Raw genomic sequence first — 21803 nt, 5'->3', positions numbered from 1 at the left:
AGCTGATTTTTAGTCACCTTTTTTGTTCTCCATATTTTCTATTTCTTGAAAGAATATGGATTGCCTTTGTGGTTTTTTAAAGTATTTTCCATCGTACTGCACAGTATTCTTAATGATCTCTTTTAATGGCTGCATAATAGTCTAAGTAAACGTACTAGAACCTAATGGTTCCCCAGTCTTTCCATACTTAACTCTTCCATTGTTTTGCTATTAGAAATACTGCATGACAGCTTGTTACATATAAGTTCACCAACTCATAATCCAGTAGTTAAATAGTTCATCATTTCCTCCTCTTTGATACAACTTGTTCACTTGGCTTCCAGGACATTTCCCTCTCTTGATTTTCCTCTTACTTCAGTAGTCCCTCCTTCTCAATCTCTTTGGCTGATTTCTCCTCTTCTCTCTGACTTCTTGATGTTAGAGTGCCCCAGGACTATCCTCAGTCCTCTTCACTCCTCTACCTATAATATACCTTTCACTATCTGAACTCACTCTCTGATCTCATCCCAGCTATGCTGATGACTCCAAATTTATATCTCCCAGATTTCTTTCCTAGTCTTCAGATTCTTATATCCAACTTCCTGTTCCACAATTCCACTTGGATATTTAGTAAAAATCTCAAATTAATCATGTTGAAAACTGAATTCCTGATCTTTCCTCCAGAAGTTTTTATGCTAACAACCTTTCCCATTTCAGCTGATGACAGTCCATCTTTTCAGTTATTCAGGCCAAAAACCTTGGAGTCAGCCATGACTCCTTCATCCCCTCTCTGCTCACCTCTTCTCACCTCCTCTCCCACATCTCATCCCAATCCATCAGAATATCCTATTGGTTTACCTTCGAAATACATCCAAAACCTGACCGTCTTTCACCCCCTTCTCTGCTGCTAAATTGATCCAAACCAGCATTATCTCCTGCTTGGATTACTGCTATCAAAGGCTTCCTTACTGGTTTTTCTGCTTTTACTCTTCTTTCCCTTGCAGTCAGTCTGTTCTCACAAAAGCAGCCAGAGTCATCCTTTTTAAATGTAGGTCAGATCATGGCATTCCTCTGCCCAAACCTTACAATGGCTTTTCTGTCTCACTCGTATCTTTATAATGATCTTACTGATTGTCTCCATCCCCAACTGATCTCTAATCTAATTTTTGACCCTTCTCCCTCTTGCCTCACCCTCCAGCTACACTGGCATCCTTATTTTCCCTTGAACATGCCGTATCCACTTCTACCTTTTCACTAGCTGTTCTTTATCTAACTCCTTTACCACCTTCTCGTCTTTGCTTAAAATCACCTCTTCAGTGAGGCCTACTTTGACTATTTAATACTGTGACTTAATCCTTCTTACCCTCTCCTGCTTTTTTTTAATAGCACATAATACCTTCTAGTATACTATGTAATGTACTTATTTATTATGTTTGTTGCTTATTATCTCCTTTTCCAACTAAATTATAAACTCAAGGACAGACATCTTTGTGTGTTTTGTTCACTGATGTATCCCAAGCACCTAGAACAGATCTGGCATATAGGAGGCCTTACTACATGTTTGTTGACAGTTGAAAAGAATAAATATCTTTATGGACTTAATTTTATGCACTTAAGTTTTTCCTTTTATTGAATTCTGTGATATATGCAACTAAGATTTGTGTGTGTTACAATTCACTTAACTATTGAATTGAAATACCTAGAACAGAATAGACACTCAATAAATATCTGTTGAATGAGTAAATGAATGATAGAGTTCCACAGTATTACTTAATCAAAGGATTTGAGAACATTTTTATTGCCCATTTATTCATCATATATTGAGTGCCTCCAATAGCTGAGGCATAGTGCTAGATACTGGGAATGCAGCAGTAAAGAAACAGTGATAGCTCCTGACTCCTAGAGTTAATAATCTAATACTAGATTATTCCCTAAGAACAGACAGAGCTGCAAAAGTGGAATTATTAGATTAAAACCCTAATCGAATTTGGCCTTTATTAAACCTACTGACATGTTACTTTCCAAAAACGTTGGATTAATTTTTATTGCTATGAGCTAAGTATAAGTTTATGAGGCTTATTATTGTTTCAAAATGTTACAAGTATTAAGTTTTGTTTTTTGGGTTTTTTTTGTTTATTTATTTATTTATTTATTTATTTTTGGCTGCGTTGGGGCTTCGTTGCTGTGTGCGGGCTTTCTCTAGTTGCGGTGAGCGCGGGCTACTCTTTGTTGCGGTGCGTGGGCTTCTCATTACGATGGCTTCTCGTTGCGAAGCACAGGCCCTAGGTGCACAGGCTTCAGTAGTTGTGGCACACGGGCTCAGTAGTTGTGGCGCACGGGCTTAGTTGCTCTGCAGCATGTGAGATCTTCCCGGACCAGGGCTCAAACCCGTGTCCCCTGCATTGGCAGGCAGATTCTTAACCACTGTGCCACCAGGGAAGTCCCTAGTATTAAGTATTATAGTTTTTAAATTTTTGCTGATTTTGTAGCTAATAGTTTTATAGTTTTAAAACTAGTTTTAATTTATTATTGGTTAGGACTCGGTGCTTTCACTCCCGGGGCTTGAGTTCAGTCGCTGGTTGGGGAACTAAGATCCTGCAAGCCATGCAGCACGGCCAAGAAAAAAAAGGAAGGAAAGAAAAAAAAGAAAGGCTGAACATTTTTCTGTGTTTATTAATTTTTCTCCTTTGAACATTGTCAGTTCCTTCCCAATTACCTATTAGTTAACAGTGGTTACATTATTTCCCTTTTTTTTTTTCTTTAAATAAATTTATTTATTTACTTACTTACTTATTTTTGGCTGTATTGGGTCTTTGTTGCTGCGCATGGGCTTTTCTCTAGTTGAGGCGAGCGAGGGCTATTCTTCGTTGTGGTGCACGGGCTTCTCATTGCGGTGGCTTCTCTTGTTGGGGAGCACGGGCTCTAGGTGCACGGACTTCAGTAGTTGTGGCTGGCGGGCTCTAGAGCGCAGGCTCAGTAGTTGTGGCTCACGGGCTCTAGAGCACAGGCTCAGTAGTTGTGGTGCACGGGCTTAGTTGCTCTGCGGCATGTGGAATCTTCCTGGACCAGGGCTCAAACCCTTGTCCCCTGCATTGGCAGGTAGATTCTTAACCACTGTGCCACCAGAGAAGTCCACATTATTTCCTTTTAAAAAACTTTAACAGCTTATTGAGGACAGGCTAGAGTATGGTTAAGAAATTATCTCTGCCCAACACTGGAAGAAATAAAAACTAGGAGAGTCTTCTGTTTAGGTACAGCCTCTAGCAGGTGCCTAATTCACAGTATTCTCCATAGTCTCTTTCCTTGGCTCCTTTGCTCTTTCTGTTCTTTTTTTTTTTGTTCTTTCTATTCTCTTTATTTTTTGTAGACTCCAACTCATCAATTCTACTTCTAGGAATTTTTCCTAACAAAATAATGAAATTCTGCTTTTAGAAATATATCTTAATGCAAATGTGAAAAGATACGTACACTGGCTTGTTCAGGGCTGTATTATTTAGACTATCCATAAGTTGGGGAAAAACCTAAGCTTCTGTCAGTAGTGAATTACTTAAATAAATTATGCAGTGACCCAAAAATACAATGTTATGTGTGGCCATTAAAAGTAAAGATGTGGATCTGTATTTTTGACAGGACATGTTAAGTGGGGAGAAAATGTTACCAATAGTATTTATAATATCCCATTTTTGTTTTTAAGATACATACATATTTATATGGGCATGGAAAAAAGCCTGGAAAACATACCTCAAAATATTAATAATGTTTTATTTGAGTAGTGGGATTACTGATGATTGTTATTTCCTTTTTGTCGTCTTTTTACATCGTCTGAATCATTTTATAAAGTATGTATATTTGAGTGTATTTAGTCTTTATAATCAGTAAAGAATAATAAAGCTCTTTTCCATTTTGAAACAAATCATAGTGTGGGTTTGGAGAAAGGGCTACAGAAAGTGCAGAATGAGTTAATCCAGCATGATACTGGCATGAACAAATACAAGAAGTGCTTTAGAATCAAGGATAACGGGACAGATAAAATGAAGGAGAACAGGTCTCTTGTTGGCACTTGGCTCAGGAAAATCAAAAGACTGACCACACATTATCTCTGAACAGTGCCTAGGAGTCACCAGCTGAATTGGCTCTTTGAATCTAAATCCAAAGTTTGAGGCTCAAACCAGAGCTACATAAAATTCCGTTAAGTAGAGATAATTAAAAAGCAGGACTTCCCTGACTGTCCAGTGGTTAAGACTCCATGCTTTCACTGCAGGGGGCATGGGTTTGATCCCTGGTTGGGGAACTAAGATCCCACATGCCACGCAGCACGGCAAAAAAATAAAAATTAAAAAAAAAATTTAAAAAAGCAGTGCTTCTCCCTGATACAGGAGACTGAAGGAAGAAGAAGTAAGAGATTAGCAAGAAATAATGAATCCAAAGTCTACAAGGGGTAAAGCATCTGTGACCTGGAAACAGGAGGGATAATAGGGGACATTTGGAAAGTCATGCTTAATATTTCTTTGCATAGTTAAATGATTAACATAAGGCTCTGCCCAGAATTTGCTTCAACTCAGAATTTACCTCTCACTATTATAGAAAGTAATTTTTCACTTGAGTTGACTTTGTGCTATGGAGCTGTTTTGGTAGTGGAAGTTGGAACTAAAAGGCCAGGCTATGAAAATTCATTATAACAACAGGCCACTCACTCTAAATTTCAGGAAACCAAAAGTTAAGCTCTGGAGGTCACTAATAGTTTTTTTGCTTACTACTCTACCCTCCGCACGTAATTCACACATAGTAGTTGCTCAGTGAATATTTGTTGGATAAATGAGTGCATGAATAAGTACGTGAATGAGTGAATGAATGATTCTGGTTACTGGAGTCTTTATTTAGTAAACTGTGATAAAAATGTGTGAGCATTCATTGTTGGCTAAATAATATATGCATCTCTGTGTAGCAATTATAAAGTCTCATCATGACCAAACTGATAATCATAATAATATATTACATTTCCATTGCCATTTTGAAAACATTTTTTCATTCATTAGTTTGCTCATAGCTGGAGTAGAAATGGCAAGAATATTATTATTATTTTTTAAAGACAATACTTTCTTGTCACCATTTGGAACACTTGGTGCCCCAGTCTGCTCTTAATCATCAGAATACTTAATTTATAGTCAAATGTCAAGTCATCTTTGAGCCTGTGTCCTTATCCCCAGCCAGGAGCCTGTGTCCTCTATCCCCAGGCCCAACATATTCCTTGAGTGTCAGAGTCGTGGGTAACTGCATAAAAGCTGTAGTATCCCACCTTAGGAGGCCGCAGAGATGGGACAGAGAGGGGAGAGTGGCAAGTTGAAGAAAGCCATAGGCAAAGTCCAATCAGTAGTCATTAGAGGGCAAGAAAGGCCCAGGATGTCAACAATCACAGGGGAAAGGAAATGTTGAGGACAAAATCTGAAGGAGAATGAAGGGTGGGAGAGGCCTGAGCCCAGAGGCAGACTTGATCCAGAAGAGGTCAGCCTAAATCAGGAACCCTGGAGGCTGTGAAGCAAAGGGCAATGGATTAAGGGACTCAGACATCACAGAAGAGTTGGACAAGCTGGTACCCATTGGAGAAGGTGACAACACTGCTCATGACATGTAGCAGCAGCAGGAACAGAGTGAGGTTTCTCTAATGCATGGGCCCAAAGACTTTAAATAGCAAGTTGACGAGGGTCATGTACAGAACACTGCCAGCAGCCCCATGTAGACATAGTACAGGATCCCCAAGTCTAGATGCAGGCCAAGAATTGGGCAGAAGGCTTGGGTACCAAAAAGGTTGTGTTGCCGAAGTTGGTGAAATAGACCATGAGGAGAAGTAGTGTGAGGCAGCTGTGGATAGCAGCAGCAGCTTATAGCGCCAGTGCACATTCAATACATCATCTGCGAAGCCCAGGAAGATTATGCAGCAGATGGCAAGGAGCACACTTCATGGTGAGGGAAGGCTTTACACTGCTCCTCCACAAAACAGTTCAGGAAAGGGAAAGGGGTGAAGCAGAAGAGGATGATAAGGCAAACAGCACCACTGATCACTCCCTGGGACTCTAAGAATATTAATTTTTTAAAGCTTAATGACTGATTTACCTTTGTAATTTCTAACATGAATATTGGACCATTCATATATGCAAAAGGTTGGTTTTGTTTCATATCTAAGAATAGTGCCAGAACTGTCTTAAAATTTTCCACCCATTGATGTCATAAGTAATGTATCATTAGTTTTTTTGTAACATAGTAAATTCTTTGATAGATTCATGGGACGAATGATAATAACTCAACAAATGGAAGAAATTGTAAGGTAAGAATTTGTATTATCCAATCGCTTTTAAGTGAGAATTGTTTGGGGGAGGGACCAAAATCAAGTTAAAGGGAGATTAGATAAGTAAGCAGCATATCATGGGAAAGGGTTAATTTAAAAACATTTAGCATTTCATCTTCTAGTAATTTCTAGCAGCAGCAGATGAGATGAGGATGAAGCAAATGCCAGGAAATGACATCAAAATCATTTAGTAAGATTATTTGTGTACTCGTTATTTCTTTGTCTGATATATTAGGTAGTAACATAAAGGAATCATAATGGTCCCTATCCAGATCCTTACACATCTAAACGTACCACCACATAAGTCTCTAATACAAAAAATGTCTTATGTAATGTTGAACAAATAAAAATGTTATGGTCTTCTTCACTTCAAAATCATTCCTTACAAACTAGAGTATTTATTGACCAATAACTTCTTATATACTCTTCTGATTGGTTATTTGGTTGGTTGGTTGTTTTGATTTGTTTTCCCTCAATATTCAGGTTAATTTCTGGTACCTACATGAAAGGCTTTGGGTCATTTCAAAGATTTTCTGATAGGGTGAGATTACATTGTTACTCATGACCACAAAGCTGAATTTAGAATAAACCTTGGAATCAGCCCTTGAACTTCGAATTAACTTAGCACTCCACCTCTTTTCTGGAGACGTTCAATTTATACTGACTGCATGAAATAAGTCACTGACGTAAAGAGTTGAGAATTTTTAAAAATGAAATCCTCAAGACAAGCTACCAAAAATATGCATCAGCATGGATTCACACTTTTAATAAAAGTCAACACAGGAGCACGTTCAATAAACTGTGTAACAAGGTCTTTTTAAGTGTAGGACCCCTGCTGAATAACAGTGACTGGGTTTTATTTTGATTTCTACAGTGACATATTGGGATGCATGTGTGGATACGTAGTATGAATTTTATTAAGATATTGTGGCTGGTAAAGGAAAAGATCAATTATGTTACCTTAGCAGGTAGAATGGTTTTAAAAAAAAAGAGCCATGTTCTTTGCTAAAGCAACCAGAGTGAACTGATGAATTATCTTTTAATTTGAAGCTTTCTATCATTATATCCCAATTTTATATGCCAACATGAGCTCAAAGTTTTTCTATTCATTGCTGGGACCAAAACCAAGTAGAAAAGAGCTATAATATGGCTCCTGAATAATTGATTTTGGAATATCCATTCAGTGTGCTCCAGATACGACTATATAATAAAACCTATAATAAAACCATACTTGTTAACCATAGACCAAACACCTGCCCCCCGCCCCCGCTGTGTTCATTGGATTTTTTTTTTTTTTTTTACAGTGTTTAGGTTTGCAGACCTCTTCAGAATTGGTTCAGATTCTGTTTGATTTGGATAACTGTGTATGTATATTTCAGAAAAGCCTTATGATAAGGAATATCAACAAAATTAAGGCTTTTTTACTTATCCATACCAGAGTCTTATCATTTGCTATCACTAAGAAACTACAATTTTCCTTTCTAGTTACTTCTTCTCATTTTATATCTCCTTTATGGAGAGAAATTCAAACAGCAGGAAGACCTGTGCTCCAAGAAGTATGCAATGCAAGTAGTCAAGTTGTAGTGTTGATCTTGCCTAGAAAAAGTACTAACTCACTTACTATGTTATCTTTTATAACCTAGTATAATTTTAATTGTGCAGAACTCATGCAGTTATATACAAATCATACTACAATTTATGTTTATTTTGCATTTTTTTCTTCACCCAACCTGTTTACACTGCATTTTAATTCTGTATTTTCCCTTTGAAAACTGTTAATTAATTTTGCTCAAAATTTTAAAATTTTATCTTCTGTAAAACATTTTAAAATCATTGCTTAATTTTTGGTTTTGTTGAGTTTTATGTTTAAACTTCTGAAACAAGTGGCTTTGTGATTTTATCTACAGGCATAGTCTTATTTCTGAGCCATTGATCTTAAAATGACTGAAATGCTAAGGCAGATATTTGTTGTTACGGTAACTAGCATCATGATTGACCTCGACAGCTTTACAGTAGCAGAGATTTTGGTTTTATATGAAAGCATTGTTATAAGTATAGCTGAAGTACCTTCTGTCTGCTAAAGATGCCATTTTAAAATTTAATTGAAATTTTAATATATTCAATGGTTTTGGTTATTTTTTCCCTAGACCTCTGGGGCCAGAGAGTCTCTTGCTTCGTGGAGCCAGATTAAAAAACACAAAAGAAATTTTTGGTTTGTATATATTGAAAATTTTAAATTATAGATTCATTTTGATGCTTTATATGAAGTATTTTTAAAAGCACAGCATTTGTGGTCTTTTGGTTAGATAATTTATTGTCTGTGATAATTTTCTTTCAAAGATTGTATTAATATAATTTTGTGTTGTATTTTTTGTTAATTCCTATTTTTGAGTAATGGGTTAGAGCCTTGCTCTTATATTTTCTTCGTGAATACTTCATGCTAAGATAATTCTGGCACTTCTGTTAATGGTGTTGAGAACTATATACTCTGACACCTTGGTGCAGTAAACCACTTGTATAATTCCATTATGATTATTCTTAGATTGGATTGTTAAAACTGCTGACTCTTTTGGTCATCCATTTATTCATTCAATGAATTCTTATTGATCTGTGACTATGTAACAGATACTGTTGGAACATACACTGACTGGATCAAAAGGATGAATAAATAGTGCTCTTGCATTGTCGAGCTAAACTAATTCACTATGCTCTGAGTCAACTATAGGTAAATTGTGAAGTCAATGATAACCTGTAGCTGTCAACTGGCTCCTCGCCTTTCAGGAATGGCCCGTCATATTCTGGCCAGCTTATGTTATTCACTGAATATTTACAGCTTTTGAGCTCTTCTTCCTCAGTCTCTTCTTTCCTGTTAACTGTACTGTATCTTATCTGTCAGTATTAGGCTCTCTGATAAAGAATTCCATATATTTTTTAAAAAGGAAAATAACTAGTATGGCAAAAATGTGGAGAAACTGGAACCCTCATACATTGCTGGTGGGAGTGTAGAATGTTGCAGCTGCTGTGGAAAATAGTTTGGCAATACCTCAATAAGTTAAACATAGAATTACCGTATCACTCAGCAATTCTGCTTCTAGCTATATATCGTAAAGAATTGAAGACAGGTGCTCAAACAAAGGCTTGTATGAGAATGTTCATAGCAGCACTGTTCACAATAGCCAAAGGGTAGAAACTGCGCAAATGTCTATCAACTAATGAATGGATAAACAGTGTAGGGTATCCAAGTAATGGAATATTATTCATCCGTAAGAAATGAAGTACTGATACATGCTACAACATACATAAACTTTGAAAACATTATGCTGAGTGAACGAAGTCAAACACAAAAGGCCACATATTGTATGATTTCATTTATACTTAAAATACCCAAAATAGGCAAATTCATAGAGACAGAAAGTAGATTAGTGGTTCCCAGCAGCTGGGGAGTGGAGGGGAATTGGGAATGATTGTTTAAAGGGTACAGGTTTTTTTTGGCGGGGGGCGGGTGATGAAGTAGTCTCAACTTAGATAGGATGGTTGCACAACATTGTGAATGTAACTAAGTGCCACTGAATTGTATTGAAAAGGCAAACTGTATGTTATGTGTCTTTAACCACAATTTTTAAAAGGGGACCATAGTAAAGTTTTAATGGCAGAAGCCAGAGAAAACCTCCAGGGCTTTTAGGCCCTCTCGTGTAATGCTGTATTTTAACACCTCTCTAGCAGTAACACCTTTCACACTCTTAAAATTTAGGAAATGTGTATTTGAATGCCTTTAAATGGGTCTGCTATTGTTTTCCTCAGCACCACCTCTCTGTGTTGTACCATTTTGTCTCATTTCTCACATTTCTATAATTTTGGTGCCCGTTGTCATTTGAGTTGTAATCCCTGCTTTGGAAGGATAATTCCAATAGTGAAAATTGCAGTTATTGATCATCTTTCTGTTTCTAGGCATTTTGCTAATCTGTCACACAACTCCCATACCAGTTTTATTAGGTATTTTTCCCATTTAAAGATGGGGAAATTGAGACTCAGAAAGATTAGATAACTTGCTCAAGGTTACAGAACTTATAAGTGGCAGAGCTAGCCTTCAAACCAAGCTCTAACTCCAAAATTTTTTAATAAGACTGATCTTACCCCAGTTTTAGTCCCCTTATTACTGTCATTCTCATCTCAGTCATTCACATAGGCACATATTTTTAAAATAGCACTTTCCTTGTGTTTATTTCATTTACTCTGACAGATTCCATATTATCTTTCCAGTGCTTATGAGATTATGTCTAGACTCCAGATTCTGGTATTCAAGGTCTTTCAAACTGACGCCAGTCCATTGTTACAGCCTAACAGAAAGCACTTTTCTATTTTTGTCTTTGTTAACACTGTTTGCTCTGTCTATAATGGCCTTCCCTGCCTTCTTTATCTTTCCGAATTCTTTCCTCCGTCAATTCCAACTCAAATAATACCTCTTTCATTCAGATATCCCAGTTATAATTCAGGAACAGAACCCACATGCCTTCCTCATTCAGCAGGTTGAATGACTGGAATTTCCCAAAATTGCACTTGGAAAGCCTTTTAAAAAAAAATTCCAGAAAGACTTAAGGGAAAGACAAATTCTGACAACTCTCAGATTATACAGTTTCTTAGATTTTCTTTCGTGCTATGAGTACATTTCTTTTGTGAAACATGGTAGAGGATTATCTTAAGACTGTTTTGTTTTGCAGGTGTTGCTGTGTATACTGGAATGGAAACTAAAATGGCATTAAATTACAAGAGCAAATCACAGAAACGATCTGCAGTAGAAAAGTAAAAAAACTATTTTCATTTATTTACACATAAATATGACTTTTTAAAAATTCATTTATTTGCTTGCACTGGGTCTTAGTTGCGGCAGGCAGGCTCCTTAGTTGTCGCTCAAGGGCTCCTTAGTTGCAGCATGTGAACTCTTAGTTGTGGCATGCATGTGGGATCTAGTTCCCTGACCAGGGATCAAACCCAGGCCCCCTGCATTGGGAGCGCAGAGTCTTAACCACTGAGCCACCATGGAAGTCCCAATATGACTATTGATATGTATATTATTCTATATGTATAAAATATGTATATAAAAATATATATTTCAAGTCAACAAAAGATGGTATCCTTGAAGATAGGGATGGTTTCTCATTTTATTTATTTAATTTTAATTTACTGAAATATAGTTAACATAAAATATTATGTTTCAGGTGTAGTACATAGTGATTTGACATTTGCATACATTATGAAATGATGACCACAGTAAGTCTAGTAATTGTCTGGCCCCATACAAAGTTATTGCAATATTATTGACCATATTCCTTATGCTGTATATTACATTCTCATGGCTTACTTATTTTATAACCCAAGGTTTGTACCTCTTAATCCCTTTCACCTATTTTACCCATCCCCCCAATACCAGCAAGCAACCACCTATTTGTATCTATGAGTGTGTTTTCATTTTGTTTTGTTTTTTAATTTTTTTAATTTTTATTTATTTATTTTTTTGATGTGGACCATTTTTGAAAGTCTTTATTGAATTTGTTACAATGTTGCTTCTGTTTTATGTTTTTTGGGGGTTTTTTGGTTTTTTTAAGGCATGTGGGATCTTAGCTTCCTGACCAGGGACTGTCTGTGTGTTCTTAGATCCCTGGTCAGGGATTGAACCCGCACCCCCTGCATTGGAAAGCAGAGTCTTAACCACTGGACCACCAGGGAAGTCCCTGTTTTGTTTTTCTAGATTCCACATATAAGTGAGATCATATGGTATTTGTCTTTTTCTGTCTGACTTAGCATAATAACCTCTAGATTCATCCATATTGTCACAGATGGCGAGATTTCTTTTTTTTTCCCCCCCAAAGAAAAGACTTTTGGGAGTCTCCCTGCCTAATGGGAGACTTAGGCAGGCTTATTGGCTGAGGGGAAGTACCAACATAGAGGGTGTACCAGTGAGCTACTGCCACCAAATTGCTGCATCATAAACTGTCCTACAACTCATTCACTTCCATTCATTTTCACAGATGAGTGGATTGGCTGAGGGTCAGCTGAGCTCTGCCAGGAGGAGCTGGGATGACTCAGCGTTGCCTCTCATGTCTCTCTTCTTCCTGGGACAGGCTAATGAAGAAATGTGCTCTTCTTCTTCTTCTTTTTTTTTTTTTTTTTTTAATTTATTTATTTATTTTTGGCTGCATTGGGTCTTCATTGCTGTGTGCAGGCTTTCTCTAGTTACGGCGAGCAGGGGCTACTCTTCATTGCTGTGCGAAGGCTTCTCATTACAGTGGCCTCTCTTGTTGTGGAGCATGGGCTCTAGGCACACAGGCTTCAGTAGTTGTGGCACACACGGGCTTAGTTGCTCCGCAGCATGTGGGATCTTCCCGGACCAGGGCTCAAACCCATGTCACTGCGTTGGCAGGCAGATTCTTAACCACTGCACCACCAGAGAAGCCCACTATAAGCATTTTGAACAGTAGTTAACTATAGTAAATATGCTTGTAATCTTATGTATCTGTTCTTTCATTGCTAGTAAATGGATTGAATTGAATGGTCATTTCTTAAAAACAAAGACTGTGTCCTTTAAATAGCTACTGTAATATCTTTCTTATATATTGATATTTAGTATCTTATTTAATACCAATGTTAATTTCCAAACAAATGAGTATAGTAACATATAATTGGTACATTTTATATTCTCTTTCTTCATTTCAGGTCAATGAATACATTTTTGATAATTTATCTAATAATCCTTATTTCTGAAGCCATCATCAGTACTATCTTGAAATATACATGGCAAGCTGAAGAAAAATGGGATGAGCCTTGGTATAACCAAAAAACAGAACATCAAAGAAATAGTAGTAAGGTACTTCATGGTGTTCTTGACTCTGTTACAAAGAAAATTTTATTCTTTGGAAATTTTATTTCTTTTAATGCTTTGGTAGTGACTTCTGATAGGAGTGACCACTGTCATCCCTAAAACTATCACTATTGAAGGGTGACAAAAGGATATTGGACGTGAAGAGTAGCCAGCATGTTTGTACTGGTATGCTTTTTACATTTTACAGAATAAGCATTTATATTCCCTATGACATGACTTGAATAATTAAAAGAGATCACAGACATTTAAGTCATCTGTATTGGCATTCCACTTTAGTACTACAAATTGAAATTTTTATTCTACTTTATGTAAATAGAATTTTCAGTTCTATCAGAATAATTCAAGGAGTCTTACTGTCAGTATATTGGTGGTATGAAGTAAATACGAATTATGTCATAAAAAGTTTTAAACTGATTAAATATGGACTGCCAGGAGAAGTTAACCTGCAATTTTGGTAAATTGTCCTCCAAATTTCACTTTAAAGTGCAAATATTGGAAGATAAGTTTGAATCTCAAGAGACCAAAAAGCAGATAATCACAGGAACATATTTTCAGTATCATTTACAATTAGGTATTTTATCTTTTACAGAACACATTTTAAAATGTGGAACTGCTGTGCCATTGAAGTAGGCTATTCCTGTGTAATCTGTAATTGAGAGTTTTAATTTCTAGCAGTTCTAGCCTAGCAATTATTTTACATTTTTAAAATTACAGTCAATTTTTAGTTATCTGTGATTTTGATGTGTAGAAGTAGAATGGTAAGTATGCTACAGAGGTTCTAATTACAATTTTGCCATAAGTAATTTCAGTCACCAGGCTTTTCTGGTAGCTTCTAAAAAGTAACAAATTAAGTAATTTGGTTTTAACCTTTCTTCTTTTAATTTGTTCAAGATTCTAATGAGCAATAAAATAACCAAAGGAAATGTGTTAAAAAGACAATTCGGTAAATGAATTTCATTTCATGAGACTTTTCTGCTTCAGAATATAGTTGATGGTCTGTTTAGATATGAAACTATCTGATAATTTCCTTCATATTTTTCTCTTATCAAGCAATCATTTTTTCCCCTAGATTCTGAAATTTATTTCAGACTTCCTTGCTTTTTTGGTACTCTACAATTTCATCATTCCAATTTCATTATATGTGACAGTCGAAATGCAGAAATTTCTTGGATCATTTTTTATTGGCTGGGATCTTGATCTCTATCATGAAGAATCAGATCAGAAAGCTCAAGTCAATACTTCTGATCTGAATGAAGAACTTGGACAGGTAAAAATGATCCTTTTTTTTCTAATTTGTTATTTTTATCAAAATAATAAGTGTACAAAGACTAATAAAACTAAATATTACAAGGCTTATACCAAAAAACAGACATATACCCACTTTGCCTCCCCATGACAGCACAGTATTGTTAAATCACAATTTGGGATTTAATAAATATTCATTTACATTATTAGGACTGTTTTGGTATTATTTACTAATTCCTTGTTCTCTTTGTTTGCCCTGTAATACTATACTTACATTTTTCTTTCTTATGTATTTTGGTTTTGCTGGAGTTAATTGCTCTGTTTTTTATTTGCTTAATTTTCATTTACCACAAACAAATCTCTTGACAAGTATATGAACCATCTCTCCACGTATTCAAACACACCAGGTAATCTAGGATTTCCTTTCTCTTTCTTGTTATCTCGCTCACTTTCTGTTTTGAAGACTTTTATGTTTCTGCTTCAATTTGGACTTCTTTCTGGGCCTGCTTCTCAGCTGTCACCGTGGACTTGCTTTTCCATCACCCTAGAACTTCCTTTGTCTCCCACCCGTTTTGGATTTCCTGTCTTCTGGATCCCATGTCTTCCCACCTGTTGCTTATTCTCTTATTTTGGTGGAACACATCTCCTAATAACTTCTTGAAAAAGGATGCATAACAGGGAAATACTTCGCATGTCTGAAAGTATCTTTATTCCCCTCTTACACTTGATTAGTAATTTAGCTGGGTAGGGACTTCACTGGTGGTCCAGTGGTAAGGGATCTGCCTTGTAGTGCAGGGGACGCGGGTTTGATCCCTGGTCAGGGAACTAAGATTCCACATGCCGCAGGGCAACTAAGATCCCATGTGCGGCAACTACTGAGCTCGCGCACTCCAACGAGGAGCCCGCGCACTCCAACGAGGAGCCCGTGCACTCCAACGAGGAGCCCATGCACCGCAATGGAAGATCCCGCATGCCTCAACGAGGATCCCATGTGCTGCAGCTAAGACCCAACACAGCCAAAAAAAAATAAAATATTAATAAAATAAATAAATAATAAATAAATCTTTAAAAAAAATAATTTATCTGGGTAACACATCCCAGGTTGGAAATTATTTTTCCTCAAAATTTCAAAAGCATTTCTCCATTTATTTCTAGCTTCCAATGTTTTTTTGAGAAATCCAATACCATTCTTATTCTCAGTTCTTTATGCGTGATCTGTTGTTTTATCTCTGGAAGTGTTTAGTGTTTTAGGACCTTCTCTTTATTCAATGAATCTGAAATTTTATGATGATATACCTTGGTGTGAGTCTTTTTATTTTCTTTCATTGGGCAATAAACTCTGTGAGCCCTTTTTGCCTGGAAACACAAGTCCTTCAGTTCTAGAAATTTTTCTTATATTATTTCTTTGGTAAAGTGTCTTTTTATGTTTTGTGGGATTTTCTTTTGAAATTTATTATTTTGGATGTCAGATCATTTATCTTGATTCTCTAATTTCTTTGACTTTCAATTTTAATTTCTCTGTTTTTATAATCTTTCTGGGAGAATTCATGAACTTTATCTTTCCACCTATCTTTTTTATTTTTGCTTTGTTTTTTTATACTGCAGGTTCTTATTAGTCATCAGTTTTATACACATCAGTGTATACATGTTAATCCCAATCGCCCAATTCAGCACAACACCATCCCCACCCCATGGCGGTTTTCCTCCCTTGGTGTCCGTATGTCTGTTCTCTACATCTGTGTCTCAACTTCTGCCCTGCAAACCAGCTCATCTGTACCAGTTTTCTAGGTTCCCCATACATGCATTAATATATGATCTTTGTTTTTCTCTTTCTGACTTACTTCACTCTGTATGACACTCTGTAGATCCATCCACATCTCAACAAATGACTCAATTTTGTTCCTTCTTATGGCTCAGTAATATTCCATTGTATGTATGTACCACATCTTCTTTATTCATTCGTCTGTCGATGGGCATTTAGGTTACTTCCATGACCTGGCTATTGTAAATAGTGCTGCAGTGAACATTGGGGTGCATGTGTCTTTTTGAATTATGGTTTTCTCTGGGTATATGCCCAGTAGTGGGATTGCTGGATCATATGGTAAATCTATTTTTAGTTTTTTAAGGAACCTCCATACTGTTCTCCATAGTGGCTGTATCAATTTACATTCCCACCAACAGTGCAAGAGGGTTCCCTTTTCTCCACACCCTGTCCAGCATTTGTTGTTTGTAGATTTTCTGATGACGCCCATTCTAACTGGTGTGAGGTGATACCTCGTTGTAGTTTTGCTTTGCATTTCTCTAATAATTAGTGATGTTGAGCAGCTTTTCATGTGCTTCTTGGCCACCTGTATGTCTTCTTTGGAGAAATGTCTATTTAGGTCTTCTGCCCATTTTTGGATTGGGTTGTTTGTTTCTTTAATATTGAGCTGCATGAGCTGTTTATATACTTTGGAGACTAATCCTTTGTCCATTGATTCATTGCAAATATTTTCTCCCATTCTGAGGGTTGTCTTTTCCTCTTGTTTATGGTTTCCTTTGCTGTGCAAAAGCTTTGAAGTTTCATTAGGTCCCATTTGTTTATTTTTGTTTTTATTTCCATTACTCTAGGAGGTGGATCAAAAAAGATCTTGCTGTGATTTATGTGAAAGAGGGTTCTTACTATGCTTTCCTCTAAGAATTTTATAGTGTCCAGTCTTACATTTAGGTCTTGAATCCATTTTGAGTTTATTCTTGTGTATGGTGTTAGGGAGTGTTCTAATTTCATTCTTTCACATGTAGCTGTCCAGTTTTCCCAGCACCACTTACTGAAGAGACTATCTTTTCTCCATTGTATATCTTTGCCTCCTTTGTCATAGATTAGTTGACCATAGGTGCGTGGGTTTATCTCTGGGCTTTCTATCCTTATCCATTGATCTGTATTTCTGTTTTTGTGCCAGTACCATATTGTCTTGATTACTGTAGCTTTGTAGTATAGTCTGAGGTCAGGGAGTCTGATTCCTCCAGCTCCGTTTTTTTCCCTCAAGACTGCTTTGGCTATTCGGGGTCTTTTGTGTCTCCATAAAAATTTTAAGATGATTTGTTCTAGTTCCGTAAAAAGTGCCATTGGTAATTTGATAGGGATTGCATTGAATCTGTAGATTGCTTTGGGTAGTATAGTCATTTTCACTATTGATTCTTCCAATCGAAGAACATGGTATATCTCTCTATCTGTTGGTATCATCTTTAATTTCTTTCATCAGTGTCTTATACTTTTCTGTATACAGGTCTTTTGTCTCCCTAGGTAGGTTTATTCTTGGGGGTTTTATTCTTTTTGTTGCAATGGTAAATGGAGTCTTTCCATAATTTCTCTTTCATATTTTTCATCATTAGTGTATAGGAATGCAAGAGATTTCCATGCATTAATTTTGTATCCTGCAGCTTTACCAAATTCATTGATTAGCTCTAGTAGTTTTCTGGTGGCATTTTTAGGATTCTGTATGTATAGTATCATGTCATCTGCAAACAGTGACAGTTTTACTTCTTCTTTTCCAATTTGTATTCCTTTTATTTCTTTTTCTTCTCTGATTGCCATGGCTAGGACTTCCAAAACTATGTTGAATAATAGTGGTGAGAGTGGACATCCTTGTCTCGTTCTTGATCTTAGAGGAAATGCTTTCAGTTTTTCACCATTGAGAATGATGTTTGCTGTGGGGTTGTCATATATGGCCTTTATTATGTTGAGGTAGGTTCCCTCAGTGCCCACTTTCTGGAGAGTTTTTATCATAAATGGGTGTTGAATTTTGTCAAAAGCTTTTTCTGCATCTATTGAGATGATCATATGTTTTTTATTCTTCTATTTGTTAATATGGTGTATCACATTGATTGATTTGCGTACATTGAAGAATCACTGCATCCCTGGGATAAATCCCACTTGATCATGGTGTATAATACTTTTAATGTGTTGTTGGATTCTGTTTGCTAGTTTTTTGTTGAGGGTTTTTGCATCTATATTCATCAGTGATATTGGTCTGTAATTTTCTTTTTTTGTGGTATCTTTGTCTGGTTTTGGTATCAGGGTGATGGTGGCCTCGTAGAATGAGTTTGGGAGCGCTCCTTCCTCTGCAAATTTTTGGAAGAGTATGAGAAGGGTGGGTGTTAGCTCTTCTCTATATGTTTGATAGAATTCACCTGTGAAGCCATCTGTTCCTGGCCTTTTGTTTGTTGGAAGTTTTTTGGTTTTTTTTTTGTGGTACGCAGGCCTCTCACTGTTGTGGCCTCCCCATTGCGGAGCACAGGCTCTGGACGCGCAGGCTCAGTGGCCATGGCTCACGGGCCCAGCTGCCTCGCGGCATGTGATCTTCCCAGACTGGGGCACGAACCCTTGTCCCCTGCATTGGCAGGTGGACTCTCAACCACTGTGCCACCAGGGAAGCCCATGTTGGAAGATTTTTAATCACAGTTTCAGTTTCATTACTTGTGGTTGGTCTGTTCATATTTTCTATTTCTTCCTGGTTCAGTCTTGGTAGGTTATACCTGTCTAAGATAATTTGTCCATTTCTTCCAGGTTGTCCATTTTATTGGCATAGAGTTGCTTGTAGTAGTCTCTTAGGATGCTTTGTATTTCTGCGGTGTCTGTTGTAAAGTTCGCTTTTTTCATTTCTAATTTTATTGATTTGAGTCCTCTCCCTCTTTTTCTTGATGAGTCTAATGGTTTATCAATTTTGTTTATCTTCCAAAGAACCAGCTTTTGCTTTTATTGATCTTTGCTATTGTTTTCTTTGTTTCTATTTCATTTATTTCTGCTCTGATCTTTATGATTTCTTTCCTTCTTCTAACTTTGGGTTTTGTTTGTTCTTCTTTCTCTAGTTCCTTTGGGTGTACGGTTAGATTGTTTACTTGAGATTTTTCTTGTTTCTTGAGGTTGGCTTGTGTAGCTATAAACTTCCCTTTTAGAACTGCTTTTGCTGCATCCCATAGGTTTTGGATCATCGTGTTTTCATTGTCATTTTTCTCTAGGTATTTTTTGATTTCCTCTTTGATTTCTTCAGTGATCTCTTCGTTATTTAGTAACGTATTGTTTAGCCTCCATGTGTTTGTGATTTTTACGTTTTTTTCCCTGTAATTCATTTCCAATCTCATAGTGTTGTGGTCAGAAAAGATGCTTGATATGATTTCAATTTTCTTAAATTTACTGAGGCTTGATTTGTGACCCAATATGTGATCTATCCTGGAGAATGTTCGTGCGCACTTGAGAAGAAAGTGTAATCTGCTGTTTTTGGATGAATGTCCTATAAATATCAATTAAATCTATCTGGTCTATTGTGTCACTTAAAGCTTCTGTTTCCTTATTTATTTTCTTTTTCGATGATCTGTCCATTGGTGTAAGTGAGGTGTTAAAGTCCCCCACTATTGTGTTGCTGTCGATTTCCTCTTTTATAGCTGTTAGCAGTTGCCTTATGTATTGAGGTGCTCCTATGTTGTGTGCATATATATTTATAATTGTTATATCTTCTTCTTGGATCTATCCCTTGATCATTATGTAGTGTCCTTCCTTGTCTCTTGTAACATTCTTTATTTTAACATCTATTTTATCTGATATGAGTATTGCTACTCCAGCTTTCTTTTGATTTCCATTTGCATGGAACATCTTTTTCCATCCCCTCACTTTCAGTCTGTATATGTCCCTAGGTCTGAAGTGCGTCTCTTGTAGACAGGCATACATACGGGTCTTGTTTTTGTATCCATTCAGCAAGCCTTGTCTTTGGTTGGAGCATTGAATCCACTCACATTTAAGGTAATTATCGATATGTATGTTCCTATGACCATTTTCTTAATTGTTTTGGGTTTGTTTTTGTAGGTCCTATTCTTCCCTTGTGTTTCCCACTTAGAGAAGTTCTTTTAGCATTTGTTGTAGAGCTGGTTTGGCGGTGCTGAATTCTCTTAGCTTTTGCTCGTCTGTAAAGCTTTTGATTTCTCCATCGAATCTGAATGAGATCCTTGCCGGGTAGAGTAATCTTGGCTGTAGGTTCTTCCCTTTCATCACTTTAAATATATCATGCCACTCCCTTCTGGCTTGTAGAGTTTCTGCTGAGAAATCAGCTGTTAACCTTATGGGAGTTCCCTTGTATGTTATTTGTCATTTTTCCCTAGCTGCTTTCAATAATTTTTCTTTGTCCTTAATTTTTGCCAATTTGATTCTATGTCTCGGTGTGTTTCTCCTTGGGTTTATCCTGTATGGGACTCACTGCGCTTCCTGGACTTGGGTGGCTATTTCCTTTCCCATGTTAGGGAAGTTTTTGACTATAATTCCTTCAGATATTTTCTCTGGTCCTTTCTCTCTTCTCCTTCTGGGACCCCTATTATGCGAATGTTGTTGCGTTTAATGTTGTCCCAGAGGTCTCTTAGGCTGTCTTCATTTCTTTTCATTCTTTTTTCTTTAGTCTGTTGCGCAGCAGTGAATTCCACCATTCTTTCTTCCAGGTCACTTATCTGTTCTTCTGCCTCAGTTATTCTGCTATTGATTCCTTCTAGTGTAATTTTCATGTCAGTTATTGTATTGTTCATCTCTGTTTGTTTGTTCTTTAATTCTTCTAGGTCTTTGTTAAACATTTCTTGCATCTTCTGGATCTTTGCCCCCATTCTTTTTCTGAGGTCCTGTATCATCTTCACTATCATTATTCTGAATTGTTTTTCTGGAAGGTTGCCTATCTCCACTTCATTTAGTTGTTTTTCTGGGGTTTTATCTTGTTCCTTCATCTGGTATATAGCCCTCTGCCGTTTCATCTTGTTTATCTTTCTGTGAATGTGGTTTTTTTCCACAGGCTGCAGGATTGTAGTTCTTCTTGCTTCTGCTGTCTGCCCTCTGGTTCCACCTATCTTTTAATTTCTTTTATTTGTATTGTAATGTTTTTAATTTCTAATATCTTAGTATATCTGAATGGTCTTTTTTTTTTTGGCTATGCAGCTTGCGGGATCTCAGTTCCCCAACCAGGGATCGAAACCATGTCCCCACAGTGGAAGCGCAGAGTCCTAACCACTGGACAGCTAGGGAATTCCCAGAATGGTCGTCTTTTAATTACATCTTATTCTTGTTTCTTGAATATAATCTGTTCTTTCACCTCTTTGAGGATATTAATGACAGTTTCTTTAAAGCCTTCTGCTAGTTGCATTTTCTCAGTTTTTTCCTAGTTCCTTTCTCAGTACATCAGTTCTGCTGTAATGTGATATATGCTTCCTAAAATCACTGTGCTATGCAAAATTACTCAGTAAAAACCACAGGGCTTATGGCAAAATGTAATTGAGATACAACAAAAACTTTGTCAGTAACAAATTTAAAATAAAAAGATAAGAACCTAATGACAACAGGACTTGCTAAAT

The 21803-nt window shown here is 36.8% G+C and overlaps 1 protein-coding gene across 1 annotated transcript in view; it reads left to right on the top strand.

Annotated features, from left to right (window-relative positions):
- ATP11B (ATPase phospholipid transporting 11B (putative)) overlaps positions 1 to 21803 on the top strand; it is a gene marked incomplete at its 5' end in the record, with an annotated part of 103729 nt that overhangs the window by 27894 nt on the left and 54032 nt on the right. The window contains 2 exons of the mRNA XM_079705224.1: positions 13034 to 13184; positions 14269 to 14466. Of these exons, the coding sequence (XP_079561350.1) occupies positions 13034 to 13184; positions 14269 to 14466 (349 nt within the window). The remainder of the gene's footprint in view (positions 1 to 13033; positions 13185 to 14268; positions 14467 to 21803) is intronic.

This window comes from Hyperoodon ampullatus (genome assembly GCF_949752795.1).
Source record: "Hyperoodon ampullatus genome assembly, chromosome: 5".
Lineage (NCBI taxonomy): Eukaryota > Metazoa > Chordata > Mammalia > Artiodactyla > Ziphiidae > Hyperoodon > Hyperoodon ampullatus.
This window is presented reverse-complemented; position numbering and strand designations above follow the sequence as displayed.